Source organism: Herpailurus yagouaroundi, unplaced genomic scaffold, assembly GCF_014898765.1.
Source record: "Herpailurus yagouaroundi ecotype Mexico unplaced genomic scaffold, PumYag 192, whole genome shotgun sequence".
In the NCBI taxonomy this organism is placed as follows: Eukaryota; Metazoa; Chordata; class Mammalia; order Carnivora; family Felidae; genus Herpailurus; species Herpailurus yagouaroundi.
In genome coordinates this window covers 8,010,218-8,032,068 of record NW_024412423.1, presented here as the reverse complement: position 1 = coordinate 8,032,068, position 21,851 = coordinate 8,010,218, and the positions used below count along the sequence as shown (strand labels likewise).

The following is a 21,851-nucleotide window of genomic DNA, read 5'->3' as shown; positions in this document are numbered from 1 at the left end:
CCCCTATTCTAGGATAAAGTCATATTTATAACCCAATCATATTCTCAGGGTTAAAATTAGATTGTTAACATTATCACTCTATCTGCCCTGAGTCACAAAACACCAAAACCAAATGCATCAAATGATTTATTTCTCACTATTTATGCACTACATTTTTTTGTTTAAAGGCGACAGTAAATCAGCAAACTTCACATGAGCTATAACCACTATTCCATCAGAATTTCTACACAGTCGGAGGTCCTTTATTTGCAGCAAAGTTGAAATAGTTCCAAAATACAATCTATCAATGCTTTCCCTAAAAAAAAAATGACTCAAAAGAGGCACTTAAATAGATATCCTTTTCTAAAAAGTTAGAAAAAACAGTAACTACAGTAGAATTATCAACAATACTACCAAAAAAAAAAAAGACACTTGTGTAATTATACTGAAGAAAAGAAAGTAAAAGTTACATAAGGCTACATCTTAGCCTCATGTTCATTCAAATTCTATAAATATTTAGTACATATTTTAAGAAAAGTCTTGTCACTTATCTTTCCTATTTAACAATGGACTAATAGCTTGGAAAATAACATTTTTGTATGAGAGAAAAGAGAAAAAGGAAAAAAAAAGAAAAAAGAAAGAAAAGAGAGGATCTGAAGAAAAGGCACAGCTTTTAGGCTTTTCTCCCCAACTTACAAATCCTGATGGTGCTGTCGATGCTGCGTGACTCATATGATTTGTCGAAACTCCTCCATCTGAATCGATTTTACTTACAACTCCAATTATACTGCCAACTGATTCTAAACAGTAATAACAAGGATGCTTCTGTTACAAGACATGACTAAGAAAAGTGACAACGTGCTCAATAATCATTCCTCTAACAGTGAGCAAGCCTGCCACAGGACCTTCACAGGCACTCATGAACTGAATATATGAGGTAGGACTATTAAAGGAAGAAGCTGTGAAAGACTCCAAAATAGACCAAAGATCACTGGGTGTTGTCAACGGCAAACAGGCCATTGTCCAACATACTCTTCCTGGGTTTTGATTCCAAAGAGGCACTGAGCTTTGCAATGTCTTTGATCAATTTTACAGCTCTGTAAAGTGGGACCCTTGTCCAGAGACATGCAATTTTTGGTGAAGGAAAAACAAATTTCCCTTTCTCGCCATCATCACCCCTCCTCCAGGATGGAACAATGCCAAGATTATCCTCCGAACCCCCCCACCCACGTCTCAAGTGATAGCTCTGAAGTCGGTACTAAAAATTCGTCCAGAGAAAACCATCATTACGAACAGAGACTTCAGACAGGGTTCAGAAGCTACTGTTCTGGGGTCTAAAAGGTTAATAAAGGAGACTCATGGGGCTGCCACATATGCCAGAAGATTCCAAGGACTCTGAGACCTAACAAACCTGGCAGGTACGGACCTCTTTCTAACTTGGACACAATCTATAAGCAAACCACAAACTGTGGTTTGACCAGGGATATCAGCCAGCTTCTTGCCTCCGAATCCTCCCCTCACCGCCCCACTAAGAATGCTGCCAGAAGGAGGCTTTTAACTGAAAGTTACCTTGCTATGGGCTCAAAGGACACACGGAGACACGGGCAACCTGAGTTAATGTGGCTCAAACACTGAGAAAGCTTGGGCCAGTTACGGCACTTTTCTGGGATTTAGTTCCATTATCTGTAAGCCATGATCAGTTCTACAGAAAAATGTGGCATGTTTCTTCTAACTCTACTTCTAACACTCAGAGGTATATTTTCATTTAGAATTACGTAATTCATTTAGCTTTTTCTTTAGAATACTTTTAAGGCAATACAGTGGAACTTGGACATCAGAGGAAAGTTTTTAATGTACTTCTTTCTTTTTCCTTTCATTCATTTTCAATGATGGGTGACTCATTCACAGGCTAAATTCATCACAAACAGAAAAATATGGAATACAGGAAATGCTACCATTAATGACATTACAATCGTGCTATCATCTGGTTGAGAAAGAGCATAATGAAAATTTCAATGAGGGTACCAGCAGGCAGGAAAGTGTCATTAAGGAGGAAAAAAAAAATAAGAATAGTCATTTTTTGAGACATATTCCCCTACCAAACACTGAATATAAAATTACTAAGAGGAAAAAAAAAAAAAAAGATCTGTCTACAAAATAACCCTGAATCATTCTTTCCCAGAAGAGTCGTTTAAACTCCATATACTAAAAAAATAAGTAAATAAGTAAAAATAAACTTCATATACTACATGCATATGTGAGTTACACTAGAAAAAAAACAACGTGCCTTTTGCTGGTTGTCTATTCCTATGGCAAATCATAGACAGCTCGATAATTCCAGGGAGTAAGCATTTGCTGAATCCTTTCTGAGTTTGGCTCCAAGCGAGCATCAAACACAAAAGAAGCACCTCCAAGACACAGTCTCCACCTCCAAAGGACCTTACTGTGCAGTTAAGAAACCACATATTTACGAAACAAAAGCAGCTCTGAGCAGACGCTAAGTGGTCAGAGTCCAGCTAAGAGAGAAATCAATGTAGCCTGAAATATCTGGGGAAGTTTGGTTGAACATCCAGGGCTTGAGTTTTGATTTTACGAGAAGTACTCGGGAAAGCACAGGTGATAAAGGCAGGCAGGGGAATTTTGAAGTTTCTTCTCATTTATTTTTGAGAAAGATAGAGACAGTGAGAGCAGGGGAGGGGCAGAGAGAGGGGAAGAATCTCAAGCTCTACGCTGACGTGGGGCTCGAACTCACAAAACTGTGAGATCATGACCTGAGCTGAAATCAAGAAGCAGACGCTTAACTGACTAAACCACCCAGGCACCCCAGGAAAGGGCATTTTAGAAGGGTGAGACACAGCAGCAAAGACGAAGGGATAAAACAACACAAAATCGACTCATTAGACAGAAAAGAGCTAAGCCTAAATAAAACTGGCCTATGTGAACTTTTTGGGAAACAGAGAAAAACCAGGTGAGGTAAGCAGTGACTGGTTAGGTAAGAGAAGACTCTGAAACGAACCATCAGGGAGGAAGCACAGAAGGGTGAACAGCTTGTACTATCCCCCACCCGGACATACACCCAAAACACAGGATTACAAAACAAAACAGAAAAAGTGACAGTGGGGGTTGACATACATATCTTAAATCTGAAGAGTTCTAATAGCTCCTGGCGCAAAAAATACGCACTAGTTAAAAACAGAAGACAGGTCCCTAAGAGAAGAGAATGCTTTGTTGCCTCTGGCTCCCCAGCCAGGAGCGAAGGGATCTGGGCCTCTACCTTGAATTCTCTGGGGCTTGGTGGCATTCTCAAAGTCACAGATCTTCTTCCAATTAGCCTTCACCCCCTCGGGGGTCATGGGTTGATTCTTCTGTCTTACGATGGCTCCAAGGGACCGCTCCCAGCGTACTGAAACAAACGTACAGAAACGTACAGAAACAAAATGAAGAAGCTAAGCACAGAGTTTAAAAGGGACACAGGAAGTAAAATTCATCTGAGACCCTTGAATTTTTTTTAACCGCAAGAGAAAGGAATTCAGGGGGGACAAAATGAGTCTAATATCTGAAGAGTTATATACTACATGACTTTAAAGAAGTTGTTCTTGAGATGACAATCCCATGAGGAAAATGTGAATTTAAAAAAAAAAAAAATATATATATATATATATATATACATATATATATATATATATATATATAAAGCTGAAGGGAAACAGCTCTCCTCTGACCATGCCAGATACTACTAAAGGAAGACTGTAATGCTCAATCATAAAAATTTTAATTATAGACAATCACACCAAAAGACTGACTTCATGACCAAAGATCACTCAGGTAATATACTTCAAGATCTTTGCTAAACAGCAAAGTGAGGGATAACCAAATTAATATGTCACATAGCCCCAGATAATTCCCTCATGCCTCCCTTTGCTCTTTGCTCCTTTTTCACAGGAAGTCAAGTAGAATAGGGCAGATTCACAAAAATCATATTGCTGTAGGAATTCTGTGAGGAGAATTTTTAAGACTGTTTGTTGCCTTTCAAAAAAGCCCAAGGAATAAAATAACCACTAGTAACCTTATTTAAACATATTGGTCAGATTTTGATGATTATTAAATTGAAGCTTTGTCTCAGGCAATGACAGAAATACATGCTTCTAGAGTTTTCTTATTGACAAAGTCTCAGAAAAAACTTTTATTGCAACATTTCCTTTCTTAAATGGATATCCTGAGACACTTATGTTGAACAATGCTTGAGTAATATACGTTACTTTGATAAGCAAAGAGAATAGTCATTAATGATGAAAATATTGATACTCTATGCTATATCAATGCCCTCCAGTAATGACAACCTTTTAAATAATTTCATTAATTCTGATACCAGCAGCCAACTGAAAACTTGATTTGGGATACTGGGATTTTTCACAATTTTTTTAAATGTCATGAAGCAATTGTCCAATGTGGAACTCACAAGATTGGGGAGCTGGGGAAAGAGATGGTTGAAGCCAAATGAGTTCACTATTGGACCAGAGGGCAACAATTTCCAGACATCAGTTGCAATTTCTGTCTCAGCAAGTTGTCCTCTGTGATTCCTGACCATTACCTCCTGATGTCTCATAGCCCCAAGGAAGAAAAGAATCAAACAAGAGAAGTGGAAAATTTTCCTGCTGTGCTCTCTAGGACAAGACTCTTCCCATCTTTACAAAACAGCCCCCTCTCTCACTCATTACTCTGCAGAAACAGCAAGAACAATCATGTGGGGGCACCTGGATGTCTAAGTCAATTAAGCATCCTGATTTCGGCTCAGGACATGATCCCATGGTTCCTGAGTTCAAGCCCCAGCATCAGGCTCCATGCTGACCATGTGGAGCCTGCCTGGGATTCTCTCTTTCCTTCTCTATCTGCCCCTCCCCACTCATGCATGTGCACATGCTCTATATCTCTCTCAAAAATAAATAACCTTTATTAAAAAAAAATAAATAATGTGGGATGCTGGAGACATAGGAGGACACAGGAGGACAAACAGACTGTGCTGTCTGAAGGAACCGCCAATTACGCATAGGCCAGACAACTCCTGAATAAAGACTGCCAACAGGGAAAAAATCCTCAACAGTTTCTTGAAAATGCCAAAGGCCTTCAAGACAGCTTCCACATTTTAGAATGCCTATTGGTATACCCATGTTTGAGGCAGAATATGCGTGCACGAGCTCCAATAGTTAGCCATTTGGCAAGACCTTTACCCAGCTCCAACTGGATGTGCAAGGTTAAAAATACAGAAACAATATACGGCAAATGAAAAACTAGAAGAGACTTACATTTTCCAATCCATCCTCCTCCAACCTACCAAAAAGAGGGGAAGACAGTTATACCATCTAAAACGGATCACAAAGAGAATTTTTTAATAGAAAAACAGGCAGGTGTCATATAAGAGTATTAGAAGGCTAGATGACAATGGATGAAAATAACACAGTTCTACAAAAGTCCATGGGCCTCCATGATTTTGCTTTGTTCATGTTACCACAGTAGAAATACAAAGCAGCATTAGGTGGTAGACAATGCATGTGGTAGAAAAGCATGACTGATGTCAGAAACTAAGGCTTTAGGGCCGCCTGGGTGACTCAGACGGTTAAGCGTTCAACTTCGACTCAGGTCATGATCTCGCTGTTTGTGAGTTCGAGCCCTGCATTGGGCTCCATGCTGACAGCTTGGAGCCTAAAGTCTTCCTGGGATTCTATGTCTCCCTCTCTCTGCCCCTCCCCTGCTCATGTTCCGTCTCTCTCAAATATAAATAAACATTAAAAAAAAAAAAAAAACTTAAAAAAAAAAAACTAAGGATAGATTCTTCTACTGACTAGTTGTGTGAGTCCCATCAAATCATTCGAACCCTAAATCCAAGTTTTCCCCTATGTAAAATAAGGATAATAATATTCTTCATGAGCTAACCATAAAGGTTAAATAATATAAAATAGTAAGATTGTCCCAACAACACAGGCATGAAATAACAGCTCCCTCTAGAAAGATCTAGTGAAGAAAAACATAAAAAGGAAAGAAAATAAAATTAGGATTTGACTTAAACAACTACATATAGTCGTTTCAATAAGATATCTTTATAGAGAGAAGGCAAACGACCAAATATATTAGTTGCCACACAGAAAAATCACATTTTTTCTAGAGGTCATGCAGGGGAATCCCCAGAAGAGAATGTCTGATGTTAAAAAAAAAAAAAAAAAAAAAAATCTTCAAGCACCACAACTACAATGTGTCAGAATTGATCATGAGAATTCCACAGGCAGAGGACAACAGAATATGTTATCAGTAGAGAGCACACAGGTTAGTGGCTCCAGGTCAAGGGCATGGCTTTTTATCACCCTTTGCCTCTATATGAATATGCCCACAACTTTTACAACAGACCAGTCAGCCCCGATGCTGTCAGGGTAGGTAAGTCAGCAGTGGTTTCGGTAACAGACAAGACAGATGTCATATTGTACCATATTTGGGAGAGGCTCAAGAAGCTGGAAACTCCTCCAGGCACTAGAAACAGGAGGTCCAACTGAGCCAAAGAATCTCTATCTCTCCCTCCAGGTACCTCTCAGAATTTGGCAAACAGTGGCAAAACTGACTTTCAAGGTTTAAGGTGGGATATTACAGATGTTTCTTACTGTATTTTATCAATCATGCATACCAAATGTTCCTCACTAAAAATGTTCACAACATACAGAACACATAAAACTGTACCTATAACATGACCTTGTTGTCTCTATAGGTTTTGCTGTATGTATAAAATGTATATCTAAGAAAAGAGACTATTCGTGGAAGATAAACATCTAGGGGCGCCTGGGTGTCTCAGTCAGTTAAGTGTCCAACTTCGGCTCAGGTCATGATCCCATGGTTTGTGGGTTCAAGCCCCTCATTGGGCTCATTGCTGACAGCACAGTGCCTGGAACCTGCTTCAGATTCTGTGTCTCCCTCTCACCCTGCCCCTCCACTGCTTGTGTTCTATGTCTCTGTCTCCCCCTCAAAAATAAATAAACATTAAAAAAATTTTTTTTAAAAGATGCAAATCTAATAAAAGACTGGAAGAATACATAAAAATATTAATAGTAGTTATCTCCAGATAAGGGTAATATGGATGGTTTTTATTTTCTTCTCTAAACTTTCCTGTATATTTAAATTTTTCTATAAAAGCATATACGATTTTTATCTACAAAATAATAAAAATTCCTTAATGACATACAAGGCAGGCCAACTTCTGAGCTCCAGATGGCTTGATATTATTAAATCTGTAAAGTTATTAGAAAGTTCTTTTCACCTCTAATTTTCCACAATTCGCAATGTCTGTCATTAAGAAAGTGGAGGCACACATCTCTGCTTAGATATGGGTACATTATTTTTTATTTTATCAAGTTTTTATTCAAATGCATCAGGTTAATATAGCATTCACTTCCAACTAAGCCAGGTAATTTTGCTACCAAGAAATATTTTTGGATGTCATAGTATTCTTCATATAACAGGTTCATTATTACCACAGAGAATCAAATAAAGGTGGGGCGGAGAATCTAAAATATAACAGTACTAGGGGGAAAAAAGAGATCACACTTAAATGAGGAATCAAAAATGTATAAATTGGCATAAAGAGATCTAAAAGGACTTTGATTACAAAGTGAAAACTGGATCTCACTGGATGTTTGGATTATGTGTGCTTATTTTTACAATAAACACTTAAAGCCCTACGATGAGGAAAAATAGGAATGTTTATTCTTAAAGTTAAAATACATAATAGGTTACGTTTACTGACCTATCATGCCCAGACTAAATTTCTGGTACGCTGACATAACAGTTACAATTGAAAACTAACTGTTATGTACTAGATCCAGTGCTAAGAGTTTAAAAATAGGATTTCTTATTGTCACAAAAGCCCAAAAAAACTGATGCTCGGGGACATTAATTTGTACAATATTCCAGCGAGCCAGCAACTGTCAAAACAGAGAATTCAAAACTCAGGCTGGCTGACTCTGAACCATAAGCTCTATCCTCCTACTTTAACATTCAGGTTCCCAAACCAAATAAAACCTTCTTCATTTGACTAAACACCTCTAACCAGCCACATTTTCATTTGGTAAGCATATTAGAAATGAAGAAAGAAAGAAAAACAGAATTTATCAAGTTGCTATTTCTTTCTCAAAAAAGGACATTTGTCAACACTTGTTCCTTAGTTACCTATAATATTTAAAAAATACACAAGTGAGGGGCACCTGGGTGGCTCAGTTGGTTAAACACCGACTCCTGATTTTATCTCAGGTCATGATCTCACGGTTCCTGAGATCGAGCCCCGCGTTGGACTCTGCTATGACAACATGGAGCCTGCTTGGGATTCTCTCTCCCTCTTCCTCTGCCCCTCCCCTATTCACATTTCGTCTCTCTCTCTCAAAATAAGTAAATAAACATTAAAGAAAAATATACAAGTGATATCAAATGATGCAGATCTTTCCAAATGTGAGCAAGTGGAAAATATTAATGCTTAAATCATTTTTTATGTTTAATTACACAAATATTACTTTGAGAGAAAGCAGGAAGGTGCAAAATACCTCAAACAAGCCACCGTTTTCCTCACAGCTCTCATGGCAAAGCCAAAGGACCAAGGGCGCCACGTAATCAGGCTTCAAAGTTTCCAGGAGATCTAAAACACATCCCAAAAATGTTTATGAACAAGAATATACACATATTCAATCCACCATTTTGCTTTCTGAAAACTCCTTACAAATTTTGGTAATTCAGAGGCTTTTTTAATAAGAACAAAATGAGATCTACAAAATTAATCAGTCTAACATTCAAAGCTTTTGAAAGAACTGTTTCATCCCTTCTAACTTTGAAGGCAACAGATACACCTTTCCAAGAGGGGTAACATACTATACAGATGACAAGTTAAGTTAAAGCTACCTAGGCAGTAAGTGGTGAGTAGAATTCTACTTAACATGAGGAATTGAAGTCACCATTCATTCCCAAAACTATTTGGCTCTCCCAGCAATTTAACCAGAAGCTAGAAAACTACAAAACAGCCTTGACCATTGTAATGGCGGTAAGATAATGATGTGAAATGAAGCTTGCGACCATCACTGATGAGTAACGAAGTGTAAGAAATATTTTCCCACTTGATGCTTTCCATGAGCAACTTAATAGAGTAGAAAGGATCAGGCATACCTTGGAGATATTGTGGGTTTGGTTCCAGACCACCATAATAAAGCAAATGTTCCAGACCACCACAATAAAGCAAATATACCAATAAAGCTAGTCAAATGAATTTTTTGGTTCCCCAGAGCATATAAAAGTCATGTTCATGCTACCCTATAGTCAGTTAAACTGTACATTAATATTATGCCTAAAAAAACAATGTACATATTTTAATTTTAAAATACTTTAGCCACACCTGGGTGGTTTAGTTGGTTAAGCCTCCAACACTTGATTTCAGCTCAGATCATGATCTCGCGGTTTGTGAGACTGAGCTTTGCATCAGGGTCCACGCTGAGCATGGAGCCTACTTGGGATTCTGTTTCCCTCTCTCTACCCCTCCCCTGCTCATACTCTCTCTCTCTCAAAATAAATATTTAAAAACTAATAATAAAATACCTTATTGCTAAAAAACGATAATCATCACCTGGGTTTTCAGTGAGTTATAATATTTTAGCTAGATGAGAGTCTTGCCTCAATGTAAATGGCTGCTGATTAATCAGGGGGGTGGCTGCTGAAGGCTGGGGTGGCTGTGACACTTTCTTAAAATACAATAATGAAGTATGTCCCATCACTCGACTCTCCCTGTCAACTGATTTCTCTGTAGCATCTGATGTTGTCTGACAGCATTTTAACCACACTAGAACTTTCAAAACGAGTCAATCTCTCAAACCCTGCTGCTGCTTTAACAACTCAATTTATATAATATTCTAAATCCTGTGTTATTATTTCAACAATCTTCATGACCTCTTCACCAGGAGTAGATTCCATCTCAAGCACCACTTTCTTTGCTCATCCCTAAGAGCTCCTCATCTGCTCAAGTTTTATCATGTGATTGCAAGAATTCAGTCACACCGTCAGGCTCTACTTCTTTTTTTTTTTTTTTTTTAATTTTTTTTTTCAACGTTTATTTATTTTTGGGATAGAGAGAGACAGAGCATGAACGGGGGAGGTGCAGAGAGAGAGGGAGACACAGAATGGGAAACAGGCTCCAGGCTCTGAGCCATCAGCCCAGAGCCCGACGCGGGGCTCGAACTCACGGACAGCGAGATCGTGACCTGGCTGAAGTCGGACGCTTAACCGACTGCGCCACCCAGGCGCCCCCGTCAGGCTCTACTTCTAATGCTAGTTCTCTTGCTATTTCCACTGAATCTGCAGTGACTTCTTTCACTGAAGTCTAGAACCCCTCAAAGTCATCCATGAGAGTGGAGCCTCTCTAGCATCTCTAGCATTCCTGTCTCAATTAAGGAAAGACGGTGAAAATGGCTAAGAAACTCTTCTGCAAGTCACAACCCAGGACTTTGACTCCCTAAAGAAAAATGGAGATTCAATCATAAGATTATAGAACATCTTCCCTCCCCGTGACTTACAGCCACAGCAACAGGACTCCAGTGTAACAACAGTGGGTTCTACCTGACAGAGCTCAAAGACACATTCTATTTAACAAGGAGTTTTTGGGGAAACCCAAAGACAACAGGGAACACAAAAACAAGGACAGAGAGGAAAAAAGCCTCTGACACAGATAGTCCCAGCAAACAAAAAACATGGCCTATGGCCTAAGCACATATACTTAAAATCTCACACTAAAGGCCTATTTACCTCACTTTCTACTATACCCCAGTGCACCATGTTCAGCTTTCAACAAACATTTCAAGGCATGCTAAAAGGCAAGAAAAGCACAGGCTGAAGAGACAAAGTATCAGAACCAGGTTCAAATAAAATAGACATTCTGGAATTATCAGACGAAGAATTTAGAATAGCTACAATTAGGGGTGCCTAGGTGGCTCAGTCAGTTACGCGTCTGACTCTTGGTTTCGGCTCAGATCATGACCTTGCAGTTCGTGAGTTCGAGCCCCACCTGAGGCTGTGCACTGACAGTGCAAAGCCTGCTTGTGATTCTCTCTATTCCCCATTCTCTCTGCTCCTACCCCAATCGTGCACATGTGTGCACGCTCTCTCAAGATAAATAAACTTTAAAAAAAGCCTTTAAAATAAATAAATGAATACATACAATAACTATAATTAATATGCTACGGGCTGTAATGGAAAAAGCAGACAGCATGCAACAATAGATATGGCCACAATAAGCAGGGAGATGGAAACTCTAAGAACAAATCAAAAGGAAATGTTAGAAAACAAAAGCAATATAACAGAAACGAAAAGGGTCAGTGAACTTAAATATATGTCGATAGAAACTTCCCAAACTAAAATGCAGAAAGAAAAAAGAATTTTAAAAAAGGAAAAGAATATCCAAGAACTGTGAGATAACTGCAAAAGAAAGAATGTGTACATAAGGGTAACACCAGAAGGAGAAGAAAGAAGTAGAAAAAAATATTTAAAGCAGTAAAGGCTGAAAGTTTTCCAAAATTAATGACAGACACCAAACCAAAGATCCATAAGTTCAGAGACTATCAAGTATCAGTATATTGCCAAAAATCTCCACCTAAGTACATTATATTCCAACTGCAGAAAATAATATCTGGGAAGAAGACAGGGGGGAAAAAACACCTTGCCTACAGATGTATAAGGAAAGGATTACAGCAGACTTCTCTTCTGAATCAGAAACCATGTAAGAAGCAAGAAGAAGGTGGAGTGAAATAGTGAAGTGTTGAAAGAAAAACAACTACCAATCCAGGATCCCATTATCAGTGAAATCATCCTTCAAAACTGAAAAACATTAAAGGGAAAAAAAAGACAAGCTATAGAGTGGGGAAAAAAAATTTGCAAAACACGAATCTGATCAAGAACTTGTTTCCAAAATACGCAAAGAACACTAAAAACTCAACAGTAGGAAAATAAACCACCCAATTTAAAAATGAGCAAAAGATAGGGGGCCTGGGTGGCTCCATCGGTTAAGCGTCTGACTTTGGCTCAGGTCATGATCTCACGGTTCGTGGGTTCGAGCCTTGCATTGGGCTCTGTGCTGACAGCTTGGAGCCTGGAGCCTGCTTTGGATTCTGTGTCTCCCTCTCCCTCTGCCCTGCAGGTGCTCCGTCTATCTCTCTCTTGCAAAAATAAGTAAACATTAAAAAATGAATAAATAAGGGGCGCCTGGGTGGCTGAGTCGGTTTGGCATCCGACTTCAGCTCAGGTCATGATCTTACAGCTCGTGGGTTCAAGCCCCATGTCAGGCTCTGTGCTGACAGCTCGGGGCCTGGAGCCTGCTTTGGATTCTGTGTCTCCCTCTCTCTCTGCTCCTCCCTGCTCACGCTCTGTCTCTCTCTCAAAAATAAACATTTAAAAAATTTTTTAAAAAAATGAGCAAAAGATGTGTGCAGACACATGACAGGAGTGAATAGATAAATGGCAAACAAGCATAGGAAAAAATGCACAAGATCACATATCATTAGGGAGCTGCAAATTAAAACATGAGACACTACTACAGACCTATGAGAAGGACTAAAATGCAGAAGACAGACAACAGTAAATGCTGGCAAAGATGTGGAGCAGTGAGAACTCTCCTTCGTTGCTAGTGGTACTACAGCACAACACACCCCTTTTGAAAGGAAGTCTGGAAATTTCTTAACAAAGCTAAACAGTCTTAACATACAATCCAGCAACCACGCCCCTTGGTATTTACCCAAACAAGTTGAAAACTTACGTTCACACAAAAACTTGCGCATGGGGGCACCTGGATGGCTCAGTCAGTTAAGAGTCTGACTCTTGATTCGGCTTAGGGCATAATCTCCTGGTTCATGGGATCAAGCCCTGCAGTGGGGTCTGTGCTGACAGCACAAAGCCTGCTTGGGATTCTCTCTCCCTCTCTCTCTCTCTCCCCCTCCCCAACGCATGCATACACACACACACACACACACACACACACACACACACACACACACGCACACACTCTCTCTCTCTCTCTCTCCCTCTTCCTCAAAGTGAAGACACTTGAAAAAAAAATTTCTTAAACTGCACATGAATGTTTACAACAGCTTTTATCCATAATTGCCAAAAGCTGGAAGCAACTAAGATGTTCCTCAATAGGAGAATGAATAAATTATGGACCCTCCACACCAGGGTATGTTATTCATTGACAAAAAGAAATGAACTTCAGTCCTCCCAGACATTCAAGGAGAGGGAGGATGAAGAGGTGAAGGCACGGGGGTACTTTCAGGGCAGTGAAACTATTCTATAGAAGAGAATTCTGTATATAACAGTGGATACAGAACATTACGCGTTTGTGAAAGCCCATATAACTATACAACACAAAGAGTAAGCCCAAGTAGAAACGATGAACTTGAGTTAACCATAGTGGATCAATACTTGTTCATCAGTCATAACAGAGGTAGCGCACTAGCACAAAGTGTTAATACATAGTAGGAAAAACCGTATGGGAACTATCTTCACTATCTGCCCAATTTTTCTATAAACCTCAAACTACTCTAAAAAATACAGCCTATTAGTATTAAAAAATAATCATTGCTGTAAACCAGAATGCTATTGCCACCTTCAGTAAAAAGCAAAAACAACAAAGCAAAGATATTTAGGTATTCATGTGTACCTATGCAGAGAAAAAGAATGAAAGTTCATCTCTGAATGGTAAAATTATGGATCATTTTACATTTTTTTCCTTTGGGTTTTCCTAAATTTTCTGTAACGAATACAAATTATGCATAATGCTTTTTGAAACTGTAAGATAAATAACATTTTAAGTATTCAGAAAATTAAGTACTTCTGCAAAACTCACTCCACACAGATTTGTAGCTAAGAGCACTGAAAAATCTAAGCTACTTACCTTCAGGCATAACTGTCTGGGTCATCCGGGATCCAGCTGTAGGGGCAATAGTGTTACAGTGAATGTTGCTTTTCTTGCCTTCAAGTGCAATAGTGTTTGAAAGGCCCAGAAGACCCAGCTTCGCAGCACTATAATTGGCCTGGCCAAAGTTGCCGTATATTCCTGAAGCTGATGAAGTCATAATAATCCTGAAAGGAAAAATCCATCTCTCAAAATCTCTTTCCCATGTTTTGGCAACAATGCAAACTCCAAACTTAATTTTTTCTTTTTCCGTACTATTACACCTGTCAAAAGCAACTCTGTATACTGTCATTAGGTTCCTACAGTCATGATTCATACATGTAAAATAATATTAATAATAAAAGTAATCTCTCAAAGTTTAACTACAAGATTTAACTTTTAAAAAGAATCCCCAATCAGGACCAAATAAATTCAAGTGTAAGAACGTATATTCATTATCTACTGAGAACAACAATAAATATTTATAAACAAAATAAAGTGGCAATATATGAGTTAATGCTACAATAAGAAGTATAAGAAAAACCAGTTCTAATTCTTTCCTTCTCATTACACTGCCCCTTTTCGTGGATAATGTTAAATGCCTCATACTAAAACTATGCCATCTCCAAAACTGGACCCAATCTCACTCACTCTATTTAGTCGACCAAAGAAAACAATTCACATCATTCATTTTCAGAAACTGAGGGTCAGGAGAAACGCTCCAACAACAGGTATCACAAACAATTTACTGCTAGAAAATGCGTGTGAACCATAAGTTAACAGGACGGGCTGTGTCAGAGGGCACGAAGCCACCTCCTAGCTCTGCTTTGTTCCAAGGCACTCGCACAAACACTGCCACAGATGGGACCTACAGGTCCCAAACCATTTATAAAGAGCAGCTCCTGTCTGACCAGTACCAGCCAGCTGGACACACAGCTCATCTCCCCTCACGTGATCAGTAGACACAAAATAATACTTTGGTTAAAAAATAACGTACGGCTGAATCCTCCATGTTTGTACTGCTAGAATATCAGAGAGCAGCAGGAAATTCATTAATAATGAAAAGCAGGAGGTGAAAAGAAATACAAAGTTGGCCAGCTCAGCTAATAGGTGGCTAAATGACCCCCAATTTAATGAGAGAGTATATGGCAACACTGCATTAAAAAGCCTGTGAGGGGCACCTGAGCAGTTCAGTCGTTTAAACGTCCAACTCTTGGTTTCAGCTCAGGTCATGATTTCACAGTTCGTGAGTTTGAGCCCTGCATCGGGCTCTGCGCTTAGAGTGCGGAGTCTGCTTGAGATTCTCTCTCTCTCCCTCTCTCTCTGTCTCTACCCTCCTTGTGCTATCTCTGTGTCAAAATAAATAAATTAAAAAAAAAAAAGCCTGTGCAGATCTGAATATATCTTCATCGATGTCAAAGCACTTAATCTTTCCCTGGACACGAGGACCCACACACAGCGTCTCCAGTCCCCCAACAGCCACATGCAACTCTACCTCCCAAACTTCTGTTTCTTCATATGATCCCAAGCCGCCCGGGTGACTTGGAATGAGCCTCGTAAATGGACTCTATGGATTATATCTAAAACAACAAATTATTTTTATTACGTATTTTGTTAAAAATTAGATAGGCATGTCTCATAATCAACATAAGCAATGACTTATTTATACATAGACATCCATTTTATACCAAACATTCATTTAACTTTTTTAGTTAATTTACTTATTTTGAGAGAGAGAGAGTGAGCGAACATGAGCGGGGGAAGGCCAGAAGAAGAGAGTGAGAATCTTAAGCAGGCTCCACGCTCACTACAGAGCCCAATGCAGGGCTCGATCCCACAACTCTGGGATCATGACCTGAGCTGAAATCAAGAGTCAGATGCTCAACCAATAGAATCACCTAGATACCCCTATACCAAGCATTCAAAATCAACTATTGTCACATTACTCCCTGAGTAACCATTTTTTGCTTTTATCCCAATTATGTAAGCAATCAATAGTTAATACTTATTTTCCCTATAATTCATGATAAAATTATTATAATCCCTGAGCACATCTAAATACAATGCCATCTTTAATTTAAAAATAATTTAATTTAAAAATCCACTACTACAGGGGTGCCTGGGTGGCTCGGTCAGTTAAGTGTCAGACTTCGGTTCAGGTCATGATCTTGCAGCTCACGGCTTCAATCCCTTCGTCAGGCTCCAAGCTGCTGGTATAGAGCCTGCTTAGAATTCTCACTCTCTTCTCTCTCTCTCTCTGCCCCTCCCCCATTTGCGCTTTCTCTCTCTAAATAAATAAATAAATAAACTTAAAAAAATAAAATCCACTGGAGCACCTGGGTGGCTCAATTAAGTGTCTGACTTCAGCTCAGGTCATGATCTCACAGTCCGTGGGTTTGAGCCCCACGTCGGGCCCTGGGTTGACAGCTCCGAGCCGGGAGCCTGCTTCAGATACTGTCTCCCTCTCTTTCTCTGCCCCTCCCCTGCTCACACTCTCTCTCTCTCTCTCAAAAATAAAGATTAAAAAAAATTTTTTTTAATCCACTACTATAAATATCCAAGAATTTTACACATACATTGGGAATCAACACAAACATTAAAGTGTAATGTATAGGGGCGCCTGGGTGGCACAGTCGGTTAAGCGTCCGACTTCAGCCAGGTCACGATCTCGCGGTCCGGGAGTTCGAGCCCCGCGTCGGGCTCTGGGCTGATGGCTCAGAGCCTGGAGCCTGTTTCCGATTCTGTGTCTCCCTCTCTCTCTGCCCCTCGCCCATTCATGCTCTGTCTCTCTCTGTCCCAAAAATAAATAAACGTTGGGAAGAAAAATAAATAAATAAATAAAGTGTAATGTATATAATTGTTGAATCACTATGCTGAGCATTTGAAAATAATATAACATTGTATGTCAACTATACTTCAATAATGAACATTTTTAATGAAATAAATAAAATTTTGAAAAAGCGTGATTATAAACTACACAGTTCACTGTCAAGAAAACGTTGCTCACTATTTCCCTATTTTTACCAGGGTAAACTATAAATGAGTTGGGGCAGAGGGGGTAAGAAAATGGGAGGGAGAGAGGGAGGAGACAGGGTTAAGACAGACCCATCTGCTTTTAGAGATGTCAATCTCATGAACACACAAGTTGGGGAATGATTCAGATAGACAAACAGCTGCAGATTTCATTTGTTCTCTTAATTATCAAGGTTTTACCATTACTTATTTTTGTTCTGATCTGGAACATCGACAAATGTTTTCACGTGTATAATAGAAGAATAAGGTAAAAATGAAAAGAGAGAAACTTAAGAAAGAAAAAGAAGAAAGGGAAGGTGACTAGGGGGTTTGGAATAGTGAGCCTGGTATAAAAGCAGAGGAGGAAACGGCCTGGCCCCACCAGAGTGGAAAGGAAATCGAAAAGGTAAGCCCCTTTTGCTAACTTTCTCAGTTTCTTTTTTTGCCCCAGTTGTTAAAACAGAAAGAGGAAATTAAAAGCCCTTCTTTGGGGTGCCTGGGTGGCGCAGTCGGTTAAGCGTCCGACTTCAGCCAGGTCGCGATCTCACGGTCCGTGAGTTCGAGCCCCGCGTCGGGCTCTGGGCTGATGGCTCAGAGCGTGGAGCCTGTTTCTGATTCTGTGTCTCCCTCTCTCTGTGCCCCTCCCCCGTTCATGCTCTGTCTCTCTCTGTCCCAAAAAAATAAATAAACGTTAAAAAAAAAAAATTAAAAAAAAATTAAAAAAAAAATAAAAGCCCTTCTTTGCTTAATTCTCAATCATAAAAATATTTTTCTTGTGAAAGAACTCCTGGCCATTGTCCCCAGAAGCACATTCTATAGACGGTGATATGATTTACCTCAGTTGCCATGCCTCCCAAGGTCTCAGCCACCTTTGTTTACTTTCGTTCTGACAGCCAATGAAAGTAAAGGCATGAAGACCAAACGGCGGGGGACATGGGACAACTGTGACTTGTTTGTTATCTAAACTCAATCTTTCTGGGGCTCCTGGGTGGCTCAGTCAGTTACGTGTCCGACTTCAGCTCAGGTCATGATCTCACAAGTTCCACATCGGGCTCTGCACACGTCGGATTCTCGGTCTCCCTCTCTCTCTGCCCTTCCCTGGCTCACCACCCCCACCCCCAATCAAAAACAAATAAACAAACATTTAAAAATAAATAAATACAGGGCGCCTGGGTGGCGCAGTCGGTTAAGCGTCCGACTTCAGCCAGGTCACGATCTCGCGGTCCGTGAGTTCGAGCCCCGCGTCGGGCTCTGGGCTGATGGCTCGGAGCCTGGAGCCTGTTTCCTTCAGCCAGGTCACGATCTCGCGGTCCGTGAGTTCGAGCCCCGCGTCGGGCTCTGGGCTGATGGCTCAGAGCCTGGAGCCTGTTTCCGATTCTGTGTCTCCCTCTCTCTCTGCCCCTCCCCCGTTCATGCTCTGTCTCTCTCTGTCCCAAAAATAAATAAACGTTGAAAAAAAAAATTTTTTTTTAATAAAAAAAATAAAAATAAATAAATAAACTCAATCTTTCTGTGGCATTCCTAATGGGATTTTCCCCTACTCATTAGAAACTTTGAAGTTACATCGATGGTTTTTCCCTCCCCAGTTCTCAGAGCTCCAACATCTTCGGTGCCTCACACCCCTTCTATATCCTGCTCTGGCTCTTGAAATAGGAATCACACAAGCAGCTAAGCATGTTGAAGACCATTACAAAGAGTTAATACAGCTGAGGGGCACCTGGATGGCTCAGTCAGGTAAGTGTCCGACTCTTAATTTCAGCTCAGGTCATGATCTCACAGTTTGGAGATTCAAGCCCCATGTCAGGCTCTGTGCTAACAGTGAGAAGCTTGCCTGGAATTCTCTCTCCCTCTCTCTCTGCCCCTCCCCTGCTCTCTCTCTCTCTCTCTCTCAAAACTAACCAAAAAAAAAAAAAAAAAAAGAGTTAGTACAGCTGAGAAATGCTAACATCTTCTCAAGAAAAAGGGGAAAATGACTTGAAAGGCATAAAATCCTTTCAGGTAACTTCTGTCAACTGATTTAAAGTTTTCTGGTTTATCAAATGTTAAAAGAAAATAAGCTACTTCCAAATGTTGTTGTCATTTTCAGTTGTAAAGTTTATTCATCATATTCATCATCTACATTTGGAGCAGCAAAAGTAGGCAGAAGTAGGTTTTTCCTTAAATATACAAATGTCTCAAATATTATAAGGTTAAATGGATAGGTTATGTCCCACAGAGATATATGTTACAAACAACTTACCCCAGTCTTCATCACTTATTCTAGCAAAAGAACCATCCCTCAGAATTCTAAAAACAATGATATTATATAGGTTAGAGGGGAGGAGTATCTACTTGGAAAAAAAAAAAATTTCACAGACACATTATTTTACTTAAAATGAAAAAAGAAATACTCACCCAGCATTGTTGACCACAACGTCTACAACATAAAAAAAGAAAAAAAAAAAAAAAATATATATATATATATATATATATCCAAGTCACATATATAAAAGCAAGCATGTTAATTTGCATTGGCTTACAATTCATATTTCTTTCAAAATTGGGGTTCCCCCCCATGGAAAAGTAAATAATAATAGGAAAAGAGTGATATCAGAAAAAAATTTTATACCTAAAGTAAAATAACAAAAAAAACAAAAACAAAAAACAATTCACAAGTATCACATCCTTATCAGTGCTTTCCTCTCAAACTTACATACATACATTTTTCCACCTCCACCTTCTGCCAAAATTCTATCAGCTTATTTGTAGGATTAGCTGTTGTCCAACCTGTAAGGTTCTTAGCATTCAGTGGTAACCACAAGCCATCCCTCAATTAATCTCAGAATTCACTCAGAAAATCAAGTTTAAAAGATTGGTTTTTGCCACTCAAAAGTCAAAATCCCAGAAAGGAACCCATCAGAGTGAGAAACTAATGGCCTATCATAACACACACTTGTATTCCCACTATTTTAAAAAAAAAAAAAAGGAACCATTTTTTTTAAGGTTCTTGTGTCTGTTTTCACCCTGTGACTTCTCACCTCTGTGGCCTCTATCCCTCTGTCAAACTATATGTAAACAAGTCCCTCATAAGATTAACCAAACATAACTAGAAAAACAAACATCCTAGCCAAAAATAAAAGCAGGGGGAGCACATTCAAATTATAAAAGTTAATGTCTTCCAGACTATAAACATGTTGGGTTTACCAGAGGTAATGTTTCCCTGAAGTAACTAAAAACCTTTACTAAGAATGTGTGGAACTAAACGAAGAACATTATCTAGAGAGGGATAAACTAAACAATACATATGAAATGCTTCTTAAAAATAAAGATTTTAATTATATGTAATTCATCTTAACTAATTTGCAAAACATTGAATCATTTTAATCTAAATCATAATTATCCCAAAATTCTACTGGGTCCTCTATTGCCAAAATATTTATTTTATAAACATATTTGAGGTATATTTAAATTATGATAAATAAGGAACTTAGAAAATGCTTCTAATTTTTTAAACATTCTTAAAATCTGAAAAAATATAAAACAAACTCGACACATTCTTGCATTAAAAAAATGCCACCTCTTAGCCCCTTGTGTGAATGAGGTAGAGTATATAAAATAATTTGTAAAACAAATCTAAAAATTTAGTTATAAAGAAAGAAGGAGTTTTGGGGTGCATGGGTGGCTCAGTTGGTTAAGCATCCAACTTCAGCTCAGGGCGTCATCTCATGATTCACGAGTTCAAGCCCCGCGTCAGGCTCTGTGCTGGCAGCTCAAAGCCTGGAGCCTGCTTCATATTCTGTGTCTCCCTCTCTTTGCACTCCCCCTGCTCACGCTCTGTGTCTCTCTTTCAAAAATGAATAAACTTAAGAAAAAAATGTTTAAAAAAAGGAGTTTTTTATAAACCAAAATTACATCAAGAACATTTTATTAGGAAAGGTAGAAAGTGCTCTGTCGGGACCATAAACACAAAGAAACATCACCTATTCTTCCAAAAGCGTCCAGTGCTGTCTTCACAACCTTCTCTCCTGCTTCTACTGAATCTGGGGGAAGGGAAAATTAGTGTAAAACATCAGTAATATCCCTCACGAATGACTCCTCAATTCTGTGGATCAGAGCACAGGACAGATACTCTTCTCAACAGAATTCATTCCCACAAAAATAAACGTGTATTACAGGCACATAACAAATCAAAATATAGATGACCTAATGTTACAAAAGAAATGTAGCCCCTAAAACAATTATTTAACCTCCTAAAAAAAGAGAGAGAGAAAGAGAAGGGGAGTAAGGAATATTTGGCAAACGCTATCTGAAACAGCACTGTCTAGTACAACTTTCTGTCCTATTTCTGTACTAAGACAGTAGCCACTCACTACTGACCTTGAAGTGTGGCTAGCATGACAGACAAACTGAGTATTTCCTTTTGTTTAACTTGAAAAAGTCACACGGACACTTCCCCTTAAAGATGCAAGTTAGAAATGAGGAGGGAGGAAAGGGGGTACACGTTTAATTTGAAAAAGCATGTCCAATGCTATATAACTACACATGGAGACACTGCATTATTAGATACAAAAAGTAAAGCTCAACAAAATAGCATAGCTTTCTTATTTTCTGTTCATCAGCCCAAGGGAACTGCTCACAGGCCCGCAGTTGTGTGTCAAATGGTCAGGTGTCAACATCACCCCTGCCTTTCTCTATACTCTCTGCCATCACTTGGGAGGAGCCGGGAAATACATTCCCTTCCCTGAGATCCATACAGTGGAGTTAGATCTGCCAAAAAGAGATACCCACTAAAGGACAGAAAAGTAGGAAAAGCCTGCAGGTGCGGGCAAATCTTATGAGCAGAGTGCAGATGAAAGCTCGCAGGCACATCTAGGTGAGCCGTGAGAACCACGGGCTGCAGGCTGACAAGGTTACCCGGTTTCCCAGACATGCC

The 21,851-nt window shown here is 39.3% G+C and overlaps 1 protein-coding gene across 2 annotated transcripts in view; it reads right to left on the bottom strand.

Moving 5' to 3' along the window:
* The window catches only part of HSD17B4 (hydroxysteroid 17-beta dehydrogenase 4), an 86,688-nt gene that overhangs the window by 47,569 nt on the left and 17,268 nt on the right, over nucleotides 1-21,851 (bottom strand). For both annotated transcript variants that reach the window (XM_040444304.1, XM_040444305.1), the window contains exons 4-12: nucleotides 20,899-20,958; nucleotides 19,334-19,355; nucleotides 19,179-19,225; nucleotides 15,423-15,507; nucleotides 13,928-14,115; nucleotides 8,553-8,644; nucleotides 5,283-5,307; nucleotides 3,254-3,382; nucleotides 676-779 (exon numbers count right to left, since the gene is read on the bottom strand). In XM_040444304.1, the coding sequence (XP_040300238.1) occupies nucleotides 676-779; nucleotides 3,254-3,382; nucleotides 5,283-5,307; nucleotides 8,553-8,644; nucleotides 13,928-14,115; nucleotides 15,423-15,507; nucleotides 19,179-19,225; nucleotides 19,334-19,355; nucleotides 20,899-20,958 (752 nt within the window). The remainder of the gene's footprint in view (nucleotides 1-675; nucleotides 780-3,253; nucleotides 3,383-5,282; nucleotides 5,308-8,552; nucleotides 8,645-13,927; nucleotides 14,116-15,422; nucleotides 15,508-19,178; nucleotides 19,226-19,333; nucleotides 19,356-20,898; nucleotides 20,959-21,851) is intronic.